A 14,628-nucleotide genomic window follows, 5' to 3' on the forward strand; every position below is an offset into this window, starting at 1 on the left:
TAATATATCGGTCAGGTATTAAGGAGGTCTGGGGGGAAGTCTGATCATGGACTCTTCGTCGAATTCCAATCCCTCGTCTGTGTCAGAACCCGCAACTGGTGGCTATTCTGGAGAATTCTGGGGTGGAATAAACCATCTGTACAGTTCCAATCAGCCTGAAGGCCAGCCTTTTGGTATAGGATGGGATCATCCTGTCTTCCGAACAGCTGCACCCAATCCCCAGCGATCTCACCAGCAACCTCAGGATATTTATTCACACCCCTCGCAGCAATGGCAGCAACCCCAATTGCAGCCTCAATTGCAGCCTCAGTTGCAGCCTCAGTTGCAACCCCAGATGGTACAAGAGCCACAGCAGAATTATGCTTTACCCGCCCAGTACCAACTCAACCAGTTTCAGTCTTCAAATCCGACATATGAGACAACCCAACCAAACCCAACTTCCTATCGACAGTATACATTTGATCCCCTGAACTTTTATACCAACTCTCCCGCCGCGCCTCAAAATGGCTTTCGTCAACAACCTCCAGTTGATCTGCAAATAGTGAATCATTCGTCACAGATCGCTCCATCACCAGCCAGGGGTCCTATGCCGTCTTATGAAAGATCAGGAACTTTACAAAGGGATATACAAGTAAGTGACTGCTGACAGCTTCTCCTTTTGTATGACTCTCATAGCTAATAAACTCCCCCTAGAATGATAACATTAACCTTTCAAATGGCTTCCAGCAGTCTCACCCGGGATCTGCTTACCACAATACTATTGATCCGCAGTTTCTTTCTGCGTCTCAACATTCGATGATTCAACCTAGCTCCTCTCAAAATGAATTCTTTGTCATTAATCCAGCGGACCTTGACAATCGGCCTACCCCAGAGTCAGTCTCCCAGTTTACTTTCTGTTTATTCCTTTTCCCGTGTATAGGTGGCTAACTTGAAGTAGTCTGTATCAAACATACAGTGCAGAGATTGCTCCCCGCTTGATTGGTTCAAATCAACCAAATATAAGTCACATACAGCCAATTCCTCCTGTCACAACAACCGTGAAAAAGCCAAAAAAAGGTAAGCCTAATAGTTTCGCAAGAAGTGCAGTATGATTTCTATCATTGTATGACACTTCGCTAACTGAGACTAGCGACAACAAAAGCCGATAAACCACCAACAAAGCGCAAGAAAAAAGATGAAACAGAAAAGGTTCAGGATCGTCCACAAGCTGCAGCCATTAAGGCTATGGTCAAACGGAGTCCACGACCATCGGATGTCTCAGCCAGTTCTGATAGTGATGGCTCCGACGGTTCTTCGGATCTCGAGGTCGCCCCAGAGCCCTCTCCTCTTCCTCCTGTACGGCCTCAGGATGTCGAGGGTGGCTCCAAGTACGACACGTTGAAAGCGGTTTGGTCGCCAAGGAATAAGCAACCGCCAATATCAACAATACGAAATGCGTTGACGCTTTTCTCTGAACTTGTCAAGGGAGTTCGCGACACTTGGAAATCGAAAAGCGAATTACTAAAAGCAGCTGAGAATCAAAACCATGAAGACAAAATCCCTGGAATCAAGAAGGAAGTTTTATTGCAACGCCGTCTCATAGATCTTATAGTCACTACTGCTCTGGAAGGTGGGCACCCAGCCATCATCCAAAGGTATGTCCAACTTTCTTTTCCCATTTCTGCACACCTTAATTATCATTTATTATCAACCCATTTGTAGCTGTTTGGGCAGAGATAAGAGAGGAAAGAAATGGAACGAGAAAAAATCGAGATATATTTTAAATAATAATGCCATGTGCGAACAATCAGCATCTGTGCCCCATTTCAAGGCTAGAAGCAAGCGTTATTACATCTAATCCTTAGAGTTTCCGAGGGAGAAGTTAAAGTGCTGCGAATGTATAAAGCTTAAATGGCCTGTACAATCAATGCGCCAGCCTCTATATTTCGCTGCAGCTAATTGTACCAACGTCTATCCCATCATCAGTCACCACTTAAATGTGTGATCCAGGCATCATCTGTTCAGCTTCGCGAGCAAATCAAATATCTGTTCGAAATTCATGGAAGAATCTCCCGCTTGACAACTCTGCCCCCCGCATACTTTGAATGACCCTCTATTCTCGCTTCCCTTTTTCCTCCTATTTTCCCCCGTTTTATTAAAAGAAAAGGAAGACAATCACTTTAATGAGAAATATGCTTATACGTATGTTAGGTTCGGTGAACATCCAATTATTGTGTCTGCGCTGTATTCATTTTTGCTTGATCGACATACCGCAGCAGACAGTGACGGACCTTTAACAGTAAATATATTGAAGGTAACCTCTATCATCTTCTTTCCAAGTCTGCTACGCACACATTGGCTAACTCTGATGATAATAGCTCATGGCGAAATTCGTGACAATGGATCAAGCGATGCTTGAGAAAACCAAAAATGACAAAATCCTTACCCGATTTGTCAAAAAAGGGGGTGATGTCATTAAACAGCTAGCACAAACAATTCTATCTAATGCCGCAGAGTTGACAAAGAGGAAGGCCGAACTCGCAAAAGCTGCTTCCAATAAAACGGAGAGCACCCTCAATGAACATGAGCTAGTGCATATGCAACCTGAAATAATCATTCAGAACCCCGCTGAACTCACTCCCGGGACCAAGAGGCCCCGTGAGCCTGAAGCAGGTGGTGCTCCGTCGCCAAAGCGAACTGTAACTGCTGCCAACGGCAAGCCTGTTGCTAAACCTGTTGCTGCAGCCCCGACGAAACGCGCTACAGCCACCGCTCAAGAAGTCAAGCCCGTAGCTACAAGCGAGAGTGCAGTTGCCGCTAAACCCAAGGCCAATATAGTGGTTCCAAAACCCACCCCAAACCTCTTTAGCAGCTTAATGTCTGCTTCTAAAAAACCTGGAACCTCCAATGCTGCCCGTGCTGCTGCTGCCAAGGAAAAAGCGAAGTATGTCGGACACAATCTCCTCTGTTGCCGTGGAAGACTAAACTGATTGCAAGAAACAGTTCCGCACCAGAGCTCAAGCCCACCCCGTCTTCAGCTGCGGCGCCAAAGCCAGCCTTCTCATTCTCTGAGACCATGGCTGATTTGAATAAGCCAAAAGAATTAGCTTCTAGCAAACCAGCCGAGGATCTCCCCCTGGAAACAGAGGAAGAACGCAAGAAACGTCTCCGAAAAGAAGAACGTCGTAAGCTACGTGTGAGCTGGAAACCGGATGAAGAATTGACTGAAATCCGTCTCTTCACTCATGACCCCGAGGAAGAAGTTGGCCACGACGACAGCATGATCCGTGACGTTGCTGATGTAAGCGGCGAGGGAAGAACCCTGAAACTCCATCGTGATTTAGACGATCTGGAGGACGATGATGATCCTGAATCTCGAGAAGAGATTATTCGTCCCTACACTACACCAATAGGTATGATCAAGATTAACTTTTTAATTAAGTATTGGCTAGTTCCTAACTCCTGTGTAAATTAGGAATCAACTTCTCTGAACTTGATCCAGGGGAACGGAGCCGGAATTTCATCAAGAGAGGAGGCACACAGAATCCCGATAGCAACGAAAAACGGGCCCAGGAGCTGCGCGAAGCGAATACACTGAGTGTCTTCTACACGTCTCCTGCCGATATCCCCATTTCTCCTAAGGAACCACCCCTGCCGGATCCGGATGAACCATATAACCCAGAAGTCCCCTTTGGCGAGCCAGAAGATAGAATAAAGGTATTTAGTTTTAAACAGGACTGTTATTTCAATTCTAGCCGCCTAACATTATCAATTAAACAGGCGCGATCTGCAAAATACTTTGCTGCACGAGCCCCACCACCCCCACCCCTACAACCGGTTACGATAACCCAGAATTCCAGCACGGTGGATATCGCTTCCCTACTCAAGATCATCCAGCAAACCCCCCAACAAGGGCAACAACCCCAGCCATCAAACCCTTTATTCGATGTCGAAAAAACTTTTGGGCAATTCTCTGGCAGCCAGGTCCAACCCACCGTCCCGTCGATACCTCAAATACCCCATATTCAACCGCCTACACAAACACCCGCAATGCAAGGCGGTCTTGATATTCAAGCACTGCTTGCTGTCATGAATGCGCAGAAGCAGCTTCAGCAAGCAAACCCCCCATCATTCCCTCAGGCTCAAAGCCAGGTTTCGTCAACCCAAACCCCGAACCTTGCTGCTGTCCTATCCCAGTTCCAAAATGTTGCAACACCCCAACAGCAGCAACAGCAGCAACAACCATCTTCTCAGTCATTTGGATATAATCAGAATCAAAATCAGCAGAAAAAACAGCAGCAAGGTAACATTTATGAGGACTCTGATAGGAAGCGGATGCGCGAAGGGCATGGCCATGGCCATGGCCATAATAAGCATGGTGGATATGACAATTTTGAGGACGGAGGCCATGGTCATGGCCACGGTCATGGTCACAACAAGCGGGCTAGGGCAAATGGCGACTTCAAACATAAGAAACATGTAAGTTTCTCTCATGTCTATGGACTTAAATGAATTTCAGAAGTACCTAGCTAACGATTCAATCTCCCGCTCGTAGCCCAAGGCAGGCCTTGTCCCGTGTCGATATTGGAAGGAAGGAAAATGTCTCAAGGGCGACGACTGCACATTCCGCCACGATCCTCTCGATTGAGTTTTGAGCAGTTGATATCGCCTTTAATTCTAGCCTTACTATATACCCAATATCCGCCCTCTACCCGTCGCTGCATGGATATTTGTTGAATACATCTCTCGATACTTGACAATATTTTCCAAATATATGCACCCTTCACGTGAAAGTTGTTGTTTGGACCTCTTTTCCACCATCCGTATGCTCGTTTGTTTTATTTTTTGCTGCAGAACGCAGCGGTGTTTCTTGATCTGGTGTTATTTTTAACACACGTATCTCTTGCTACCCGCTTACTACGTCTTTTAATTTTACATTTTCTTTCCCTCCCCCGGTTCCAGCATTGGCACACAGCGTAATTTCTAGCTAGAACAGCTATTGAAGATACCAGCACATTTTGATTCTTCCTTTTTCACCCGCACGAATCCACCTGCACATACTTCATCTCACTTAACCTCATCTTCTCTGCAAATATCTCTGTACTATATCTCCGCTGTTCCATTCCCCACATGCCCGACCTAGTCAACATGTCGAATTCAGCAACATAACCCCGCTCAACCGTTCTATGCCTAATCTCCTATCCCATAACCCAAGCACGGCCCTTCTATACAGATATACAATGCACCATCCACAAAACGCTCTAACATTTTATATTACACTTTCCCCATACCCACACTGTGTTTTCTGGTATATCAGATCCTACAGAATCTCTTTTCTTCGTCTTTCTTGTGGGGACTTTGTTTTGGCTTGGGCCTTTGGTCTGTTTTTACTTTACACATTCTGTATACTGTAAGAAATAGAGTAAGGAAGGAATGGTGAGAAAGGCCCCGGGGGGGGGGGCTCAGTTGTTTTCCATTGACTGGTTACACCCCGCGTGTGCAAACACACTGAATACATTTGTGTTTTTTCTCGATAAGAAATAATAAATCCTTAACTTCAACAATATGTAGTTGGTGATTTAAATATGCCTTTCGAATTGGATAGTCAGGGAAGAGATGTGTAAAAAGGAAATCAAATAATCTTCAGGAGGGGACTATCGCAGGCCGACGCCTTGCCAACCCTATATCTTTACATAACGGCCGCAGTTGTCTTTCAAATCCGCATCTCTTATATGGTATATTCATTACATGCCTGTCCATCTGTGTATTTTCAGAGGTAGTTTCTGTGTTAGGCAGGTATTCATTGCATATTTATTGCAGGCCTGCAGGTGAGCTCCAAGCAATCGAGTTCTATTCTTTGATAAGAAGCTTCCACGCAACAGGAACTCTGCTAACTATGCTTTTTCTCTCTTCATTCATGTCTGTAATTGAAATACGAAGCAGCGAAGAGCCCTGGCAGAACTCTAAATATATATATATAGTTTTTTTTTTAAAAAAATATTTGAATGCACATGATTAATCGATCTATTTTTTTCATAAATCAAGTAGCTGACTAGGTATTTATATTTTGCTTCAACTTCATTTATATGTTCATCTGTTGCCACTGTCATTAATAAACTCTCAAATGAATGTACTCCTTATATCCGTCAACGGGACAAACATACTCATGCTTTTCTCCTTTCACCAAAAGCAACTTTGCTCTTTAAAAGTAAATAAAAAATAACTAATTATTTCTCTCAACGTTTTCACATTCCAGCCCTGTAACCAAGTTAAATGAAGTTCTTTTAAAGATACGAGTACTTTTTCACTCCTGGCTCAATGGCACTGTTGACATATGACTGACATCTTATAGAAATTAAGACAATAAAGTTGCAATTAAACTACCTACTTAAATTTGATTCCTTTCGTGATTGAGAGGGTGTATAAGAAAATGAGAAAGAAAAATATTCACAAAGGAAATAGAAGGGAAGAGATGGTTTTTTTTTTGGGGGGGGAGGGGGGGAATACAATCGGATCCCGTCGTTTTGCGATGTGTCGTGAGGAAACATTAGAAAATTGGGTTAATCGGAAGAAAAGGGGGTAAATAAGCTCAGCTAAGCAGGGAAAGAAAATCTGTCACTCGAAACGCAAGGTGATAAAGTTGACATACACCCATCCACCACCGTAAATAAAATCAAGTTAAAAAAAAAAAGGAAAAGAGGACTTGGCCCGAATAACGACACTCTCACTCAGCAAAATTACCTGTCCACTTTCTACCTGCTGTTAGCGTCTCGCTGATCATTAACGGATTGACAGGAATTGCTGCTTGGCACTTCGTCCACCTGTGAGGTTTTCCATTGAGCCAAAGACCACGCCCCGGATGTAAAATATTAAACTCGGGGGGATATTGCCCATGTTTCTAAAAAGGGGTACAAAAACAGAAAACACGCAGAAGGCTACATACAAATGTAAGAAGCAGTATCCACATCTTTACTACGTCCGGTCCAATCCACTAGGAACTTGAATTTCGCAAAAGGTAATCGGACACCAAATAACTGCTCATGAACCAAGATAGTTTTCCCGCACATTAGATTAGGCAAAAAAATCCGGCGGCAGAGCCGCTAGAGCAGCAACAACACCAATACCACCAACCGCAGCGCCCACCAGCGCGCTGGCGGCATAGCGGGCAAAATTGCTCCCGCGGTCAGGAGACGGCTCTGTCTTCACCTTCTTCTGTGGAGGGGTTATTTCACTCTGCTCCGTAGCGGAAGGGGGGTCCTGGCCCTCCTGTTTATCGACGACTGAGTGAGTCGATTGAGAGTTTGACGCTGAGGTTAAGGTAGATGGAGGTGGGATGATATGCTGCGGCTGCGCGTCGGGTAGGTATTCATCTCCATCGTGGTCTCCGGGGACATGGACCTCTGGTATTGACATTTCCTTTGCCTTTCGCTTTAGAGGGTGATTTGGTCGGCAGAGTTCGGGGATGTAATTCTCCTCATCGATGATGTTGGCGATTGGGATGGATGTTGCTTTTCTGGAATGCCCTGGCACAGAACTGCTGGCTGGTTTGGTCGGGTATTGTGCTGTTGGTGTCCTAAGGGATGCGTTATGCGGACCGTCGGTGACTGTCTGCCACTGAGGCCGGTGTAATGGACTTGAATATGGTGGCGATGATCCTATCCTATATGTGTTGCTACAAGCCCGGGCTGGTGCAAACGTGCCACATTGATAGATATCTTTGACGTTCTCGGCAATGGCATGATTGCGCGTACTGCTCCCGCCATCAGTTAGTACAAATCATGAACGGGAGGATAAATTTATAACGTACTTTCCCATTAACCAAGCTTCTTCCTGGTTTGAAGTGGCAAAGGGGCCTTCAGAATACGGCGGGCGCAAAGGGGGAAGTTGAGGAAAATCATAACTGCCAGTAACTGCAGATGTACCGCCACCCTGCGTTGATGATTCTTGCTCTAGGGAGCGAGGGAATTCGCAGGGAGCGATTTCGCATAATCTTTGCGCTTTGGGCTTAGGGGGAAAAGCCCACCCTTGGTATATGTCTTCGGCAACGGACTCGTGCGAGTCACCGATTATTGGTCTAGCAAGGGCCTTATCGGAGGGACTGGGCGTTCTTTGTAGGCCGAGAGCAAACTTCCGGTCCCGGTTCCCGGTCACCCTCGTTTCGAGAGGACTAGGTTTGTAGGCCAAAACTGAGGGATGCACAGTGCTCGAATGCTCCCGTGACACATGGGTGCTCATAGCTCTGCAGGAGATGTGACTGTCGTTATCACCAGGTTTAGAGGCACTAGAAAGGGCGGGCGTCAGAAACGCGGATGGGCTCATATTATCAGCATGGTTAGGATGCCTGTCAGGCTTTCCAGATTCACCGTCTGACTTGGATGTGGTTTTTAGAGATTCTGGGGTGGAGGGAATAGCAGCCTTAGTTAATTTTTCTGAGCTGCTGGTCCGAGGTTTGATAGCATCTGAGTCAGCTGCGGCTTCGGTCCCAAATGTAAGATTCTCTGTTTCCCAGTCAGAAACGGAGTGGTGCTCCTCATCATCTGAAAATTGGTTAAATTCATCTCCCGATTCTGCATTGATGTCACTGTCATCTTCGGTTAGAACATCCGTAACCGTGGGATATTCCTTGGCCAATCCCGTTGAGTCAGGGCAAGCATCAGCAGCGGGGAACTGTTGCGGACCGGATTTTTTTGTAACCGTTTCGTCCACCAGATTAATGTAGGGATTGAGTTTTGGACTGGAGGATGGAGGGACAGCTGGGTGTTCTTCGTGTCTGGGCTTCGATGTAGAATGGTCTTCGGGTTTGCTTAGTGGGGATGAAGTAGAGGAAGACTTTTCCTGTCCATCGTCTTCGCCAGAGGAGCAAACGGAGATGACATCCGAATTGGCTTCAACAGAGCGTTTACGAGTCAGCCCTTCAGCATCAGAAGTAGTTTCGACAATAGCTTCTGCCTTTGGATCATCGAAATCATGATCTTCTCTATCTTCGTCATCGTCATCGTCATCATCTGGCACTACGAAGGTATTCTCTGAGTGGCGTTTAATAGGTTTTGGAATCTCCACCTTGGCAAAAGTCCTAAGGATGGTAAGCAAAAATAACGGCCAAGAACTTGGCTAAGATTATGCAAGACATACGGTTCCTTTGTCCATAACAAGGCCAGGCGAACTCTCAGGGGTTCAAAGGTTTCTGTAAAAACAAGATAAGTTAAGAGAAAGATTATGTACATAGAAGATGCTAACGTGGAAAGCGGTAACGGGCTACCTACCTGCTCCACGAGTAATCTTGGCTCCAAATGTCAGGATATCGCGATTCGTGAGCGGTGTCTTACTGTTGCTGACAAGCTTAGTGCCGTTCAACCAGGTGCCATGCATAGAGTCGGTATCCGTGATGGAAGCTTGCTGGAGATCACGAAACCAAAAACAATTAGCTATTCTCCGAAGATAAGTCAACAAGACCACGGGGTTTATATTTTTACCTGTTTCTGTAAACAAATGGTAATAGTGGCGTGGGCACGGGACATGACACGAGAATCGAACCAGGCATTGTTCTGTGCTGGGACGAGTTCCTTGTTAGTCGCCCTGGAGGATCGACCGATGACGATTTTCTCTGTATCTGAAGACAGAGTCAAGACTCGAGGTCCGACAGAGCATTTGGAATTTAGGAGAGTGAGGGTCACGGCAACTAGGACGGAGAAGTAATGTTGATGTTAGTTAAGAAGAAACTTGATGAATTGCAACACTTCGATAGCAGCGAGATAACGGAGGAACTGTACACTTGCTAGACTCCATGATGCCCTCTCCGCATCTGGGATGGCACCGGCTACAAGGACTAAACAATTGGAATCTCGTGATTTGATGTTGGTAGTGGGAAGAATGCTCAGTTAAATAGCTTGGAAGACGAGTAATCACATATGTTAAAAGTAGTGTCCAAAATAGTGTCTGTAACAAACACTGAATCGTAGATCTGGTTGAGAGTGAAGTTTGTATTTGTGAACAATTGCTCAAGTACAGAGAGCTGCTAGTGAAGGAGGGGAAGCTGATACAGCATTTGCTGAGGGAGAAGCTGTTCCCAACCTATGACGCAGTCGCAAAAGTCGCTCTGTCCACACGCTTGAGTGGTCTGACGGAGCTGTATAGTGCGGGGCCGCCGGAGAAAGATCGGAGTCAAGGATTCGGATGGAGATGTGGGGAATGTAGGAAGGGGATGGCGGATAGTGGGGCGGAGAGATGGAAGAGATGAGGTAGCCAAGCTGGATGAACCAGATATATCGCCGATACGACTGAAGAGTGCTGAGATATTGGATGGAGAGGGAGGATGGAAAAGACTACTGAAGGAGAGGAGTAGCGTTGAAGTCGGTGGTTGAGGCTGAGGTTGAAGATAGGCAGAACGAGGGATGAGTAATGAGGAACGAGGACGACGGATGAGGAATAGGCGGATGGGCTGGAGAGTTGGGAGAAAAGGCAGTTAACAGAGCTAGGAAGCAACCACACCGGGCAGGAGAGAAAGGGGAAGAGGAAGAGGAACAAAGTCAACAGCGTGCGTAGTATATGGCAGTGGCAGATACCATTGGTATATATGTAAGGTAGAGAGGCAGCGGGGTGAGGTTGAGGTTAAGGTTGAGGTTGAGGTTGAGGTTGAGGTTGAGGATGAGGATGAGGTTGAGGATGAAGTTGAGGCAGCGCGAGTGAGGGGAAAGGCCAGAAGGATACAGGGGGGCTCGGATCGGCAGTTTGACAATGCAATACACACTCATACTCGTACTGTCAGGCCCATAAGACAAACGCCGGTGAGGCGGGTACTGGATACCAGCAACTCGGCGGGGAAACTCTGACAAGCTCAGGTCGCGGGTACGGGGAGGGAAGATGTGGGATGACGTGTATTGCTGCTCCGGCCATACCACACATACCAAAAGTTACAAGGACTTGGCGTACCCGATCTAGGCAGAACCCATGTTCTTGACGCTATTTCACCGCTTACATCCCATGTGATTAGTGGAGGTTGTTGGCTTCGATAGAGAATGTCAGATATAAAAGGTTCGTATGTTTTCTTACTGGGATTTTTATTCCATGTTCACCTTTTTGAAAAGCCACCTTCAGCTGAACTCACACCCTACCGTTAGGAACCCTATCTGCTGACGGGAAATTTGATGATATCAAAGTGAGGTCATCTGATGGCTGCTTTAGTTCCCATTCGAAGTTTAAGGTTGGGAGTTTCGGGATTAACGACGGATGGGAGTTACGTAGTAGACAAGATGGAAAAAAGAGACAAAATATATATGATTACTCTGACATGCCCAACAACAGGAATTAAAAAAAAAAAAAAAAAAGTACCCTCGTAATTACACATTTTAAGGCCCGGCTCCCATATAAACCACCACCATATATATGTGATGACACCTAGGTTAGTTCAGGAGAAATAAAAAGGAAACACAAAAAAGAGGTTTGGGATGCCGACAGTCCGAAGGGGCAAAACCAGTCTTAAGCTTCAAACTAAATGATAACACAAAAATATCGACTATCAAAGTTAGGAACACAGACATACCAGGGAGAGGGAAAAGCCCAACGATGATACACTAGGATACAAGGGAAAGTGGAAAGGAAGAAGACAGGAGTAGAGAGAAGAAAACTTTCGAGTCTCTGATGCATGAATCGAATCCGATTTCTCTGGACAGATAAAGGGTTTTGTAATTTCATGTAGATAAATGAAACAAGAAGGAATTCAGCCGGCGAGTCCGGTAGTCATAGCTTTCAGAAGTGAAAATGGCAGGTGCTTTTAATTTTCCGTTCGCGTTTGCGTTGGGCCCCCGGAGACACAATATTGCATAATACAGGCAGTTGTCGCAGGCAGAGACAGAGCAAAATACTCTTTCAATTAATTTCAAATCCAATTCGATATGAGTTTTTTGGAGTTTGTGTCGATGTGGTCTTATGTCCTTACGACGGAGGCACCCCCATCGCAGCCGCGCCGGCCACCTGCTGCAGTCGCGCCGCAAGCTTAGGATATCTCTCCTGCACCTCCAGTTGTGCACGGGTGGCTTCAGCGTATGACACGGCGTTGATGACTTCTGCCTCTGTTCGGGCTAGCTCGCCGGCTCGCTCGAAGTATTTCAGTGCCTGGGATACTTTGCCTTGCTGCAGAAGGAGTTGGGCGAGTGTGGCGACGGCGATGTCGCATTCGGGATCAACTGGGGGGGGGAAGGATAGATTGAGTTAGCAAAATAACGTTGATAATGTTGTCAGTTGTGCAGTGGGTGTGTGAGTGTTTGGGTTTGAGGGACATACTGATCAGAGCCTTCTGGCATAGATTCTCGGCTTCGGTAAAATCGTGCTTCCACTGGAACAGGGCCAAGGCCTTGTTGATCAAGGGTAGCACATTGATGCCCCAAGGCTTGTTGGTTTTCTCCAGCTCAACAGCCTTGTCGAACTTCTCAATTGCCTCTGCGTGTTTCTGCTGGTCGAGCAGTAACTCGCCGTAGTAGTTATACACGTCTGATACTTTCTCGAAGTTCTTGACGGAGCGGCGGAATGTGGCCATTGCGGAAACGACGGAACCCATCTTGTACTGCGTCACACCCAATTGGATGTGCGAATAGATAAAGTCCCGGTCTAGGTCGATTGATTTTTGATAGTCTTTCGCTGCCTCTGGGAGCTCACCAAGGATAAAGTGCAGCTGGGCGCGATGGTAGTAGATGTCCGGGTCGTCTTTGTTCTGGGCTACGGCGAGGTCGAAATCATCTGCGGCAGCTTCTCGGTTTCCTACGTACAGGGGTTAAGTTGTGTTCAATATCACATAAAGGCAACAAAATAGGTGGATAAAATCGTAGCAACTTACCAAGCTCAAGATGTAGGCTCGCCCGTTTGATGTAACTCTGAACTAACGATGGACTAAGTTCGACACTCTTGTTCAAATCTTGTAGGGCTGCTTGCGCATCGCCAGCCAAGTACGTGAATGTAGCACGCATGTTCAGCGCAAGGGCTTCAAACTCGTCTAGGTCTCCCAACTCAAGTGCTTTCTCAAAAGCTCTCGCAGCCTCCTCATACCCATCACTTGTTGGCTTGGACATGGCAAGCAAGCCCTTACGGAGTTGTCCTTTACTGCTCTCCTCGTCCAATTCGACATCCTCACCCAGACCGTCTGGTAGGGGCCTTTGGCGGAAGCTCTGAAGGTAATTGGACACGAATGTAGCGCTGGGGAGTTTCTTCCCCTTCGCTTCCAGGATGGCATGTCCCTTTTGTTCCGCAACTTTCTTCAACAGCCTCTCCACAGCCTGCTTGCTAGATTCCTTAGCGAATCCATCGATAATGCAGCTGGCGGTGTAATCCAACAGAGCTTCACTGAATTTCCCTAGCTTCTCGTATGCGTTTGCTCGTCGGTTCATAGCTTTTACATATTCATCATCCATGGAGAGAGCGGCAGAAGTGTCCTCCACCACCTTGTCCCATTCACTGAGCGCATTATAACAGGCAGCACGGTTCGAGTAGTATACGGGATCAGGTTTGCAAAGGATAGCTTTCCCGTAGAGTTCAATCGCTCGGTTGTAATCAAGAGATCCAAAGGCTCTGTTTCCGGCGGCTTTCAGCTTTGCAGCGTATGAGGCACGGACCTGAAGGAAGTTCGTATTAGCAAATCTAAACGACCTGTTCTTGGGTGTTTGAAGGCCCGCATTATACCTCAGCTGACAGACTATCAATGGTAGATTCATCGAATTCCGGTATTTCCAGCGCTTCCTCTGGCTTCTTCTGGGTAGCGTCTGTAAGAAATATTTTTATGAGCATTGCACTGTGCTAGAGGGCTTCCCTCAGCGGGGGATATTTTGTGTTTTATTAGGACAATGGGTATAGCTTACTAGACGGAGGGGTAACTTCAGCCTTTTTCTCCTCTTCCGCCTTCTTTTTCTCACGCCGCCTCTCCTTTTTGCTCTTCTTCTTCTCCGTGGGCTGCGTCGAACCTGTAGATCGGCCGGAGTCTGATGTTAAATAATAGACTACGCCAGCGCTTGTGACGACTACGGCAACCCCAGCAATGGTGTACAAGAGCGCTTTATTCTCGGAAGCCCACGTGGAAATGCGGTCCCAAACCGCGGGCGACGACTCCGCGGGAAGGGAAGACCTGTTCAATGCGGCAGCGGCAGCGTTTGCCGGGATGACATGGGCTGGTGGCACGACCTTATTTGTCGACATTATCGGATCTTATTTTTTTTTTTTTTTAGGGGGGAGAGCCAGAGGGGGGGGGGGGAAGGAAATTGAATGGTTACAGCACCTGGGAGAAAGGGATACCTTATGGCAATTGGAATAATCGGTTATGGGAACAAGATAAAATAACAATTAAAAATGAGGTAAAATAGACAAACAGAGAAGCTAGGAAAAACAGGTATTAATATCCGACAGATGAGCAATCAGGTATCTCAAACCCTAGAATGGAAACACTCCCACAAGAAGAGCAGGGTGGCAGGGAGAGAATGAGGTAATGCAATGACAGAGGTAAGAGGGATATCCAGACTGTGGGGAGGAGGGTGATGATTCCAGAGTCTGGGGGAGGTGGGGGGGTGTCTATTCAGCATCGGGTGTCCGTTCGATGTTGGTTTGATCGGGGAGAATTTGAAGCCCTTTTTTTTTTTCCTCTGCTGTTGCACCACCCATTTAGGTTCTAGT

At 46.6% G+C, this 14,628-nt stretch overlaps 3 protein-coding genes across 3 annotated transcripts; 1 reads left to right on the forward strand and 2 right to left on the reverse strand.

The window, feature by feature from the left end:
- Window positions 1–46: 46 nt before the first annotated feature.
- PAAG_03417 (hypothetical protein) lies at window positions 47–4,627 on the forward strand (the record flags this gene model as incomplete). Its single annotated transcript, XM_015844962.1, has 10 exons — window positions 47–631; window positions 694–872; window positions 938–1,056; window positions 1,130–1,634; window positions 2,191–2,293; window positions 2,358–2,923; window positions 2,983–3,392; window positions 3,455–3,696; window positions 3,760–4,458; window positions 4,535–4,627. The coding sequence occupies 10 exons, from the start codon at window positions 47–49 to the stop codon at window positions 4,625–4,627; spliced, it is 3,501 nt and encodes a 1,166-aa protein (XP_015701936.1).
- Window positions 4,628–7,050: 2,423 nt separating this feature from the next.
- PAAG_11611 (hypothetical protein) lies at window positions 7,051–9,765 on the reverse strand (the record flags this gene model as incomplete). Its single annotated transcript, XM_015847229.1, has 6 exons — window positions 7,051–7,729; window positions 7,787–9,052; window positions 9,112–9,163; window positions 9,243–9,375; window positions 9,453–9,658; window positions 9,750–9,765. The coding sequence occupies 6 exons, from the start codon at window positions 9,763–9,765 to the stop codon at window positions 7,051–7,053; spliced, it is 2,352 nt and encodes a 783-aa protein (XP_015703138.1).
- A 2,145-nt stretch (window positions 9,766–11,910) lies between these two features.
- On the reverse strand, window positions 11,911–14,157 carry PAAG_11612 (hypothetical protein; the record flags this gene model as incomplete). Its single annotated transcript, XM_015847230.1, has 5 exons — window positions 11,911–12,161; window positions 12,259–12,732; window positions 12,809–13,580; window positions 13,648–13,727; window positions 13,824–14,157. 5 exons carry the CDS (start codon window positions 14,155–14,157, stop codon window positions 11,911–11,913), a joined length of 1,911 nt encoding a protein of 636 aa, XP_015703139.1.
- Between the last annotated feature and the right edge of the window lie 471 nt (window positions 14,158–14,628).

The sequence above is a fragment of the Paracoccidioides lutzii genome, assembly GCF_000150705.2.
Source record: "Paracoccidioides lutzii Pb01 unplaced genomic scaffold supercont2.7, whole genome shotgun sequence".
NCBI classification, from domain to species: domain Eukaryota; kingdom Fungi; phylum Ascomycota; class Eurotiomycetes; order Onygenales; family Ajellomycetaceae; genus Paracoccidioides; species Paracoccidioides lutzii.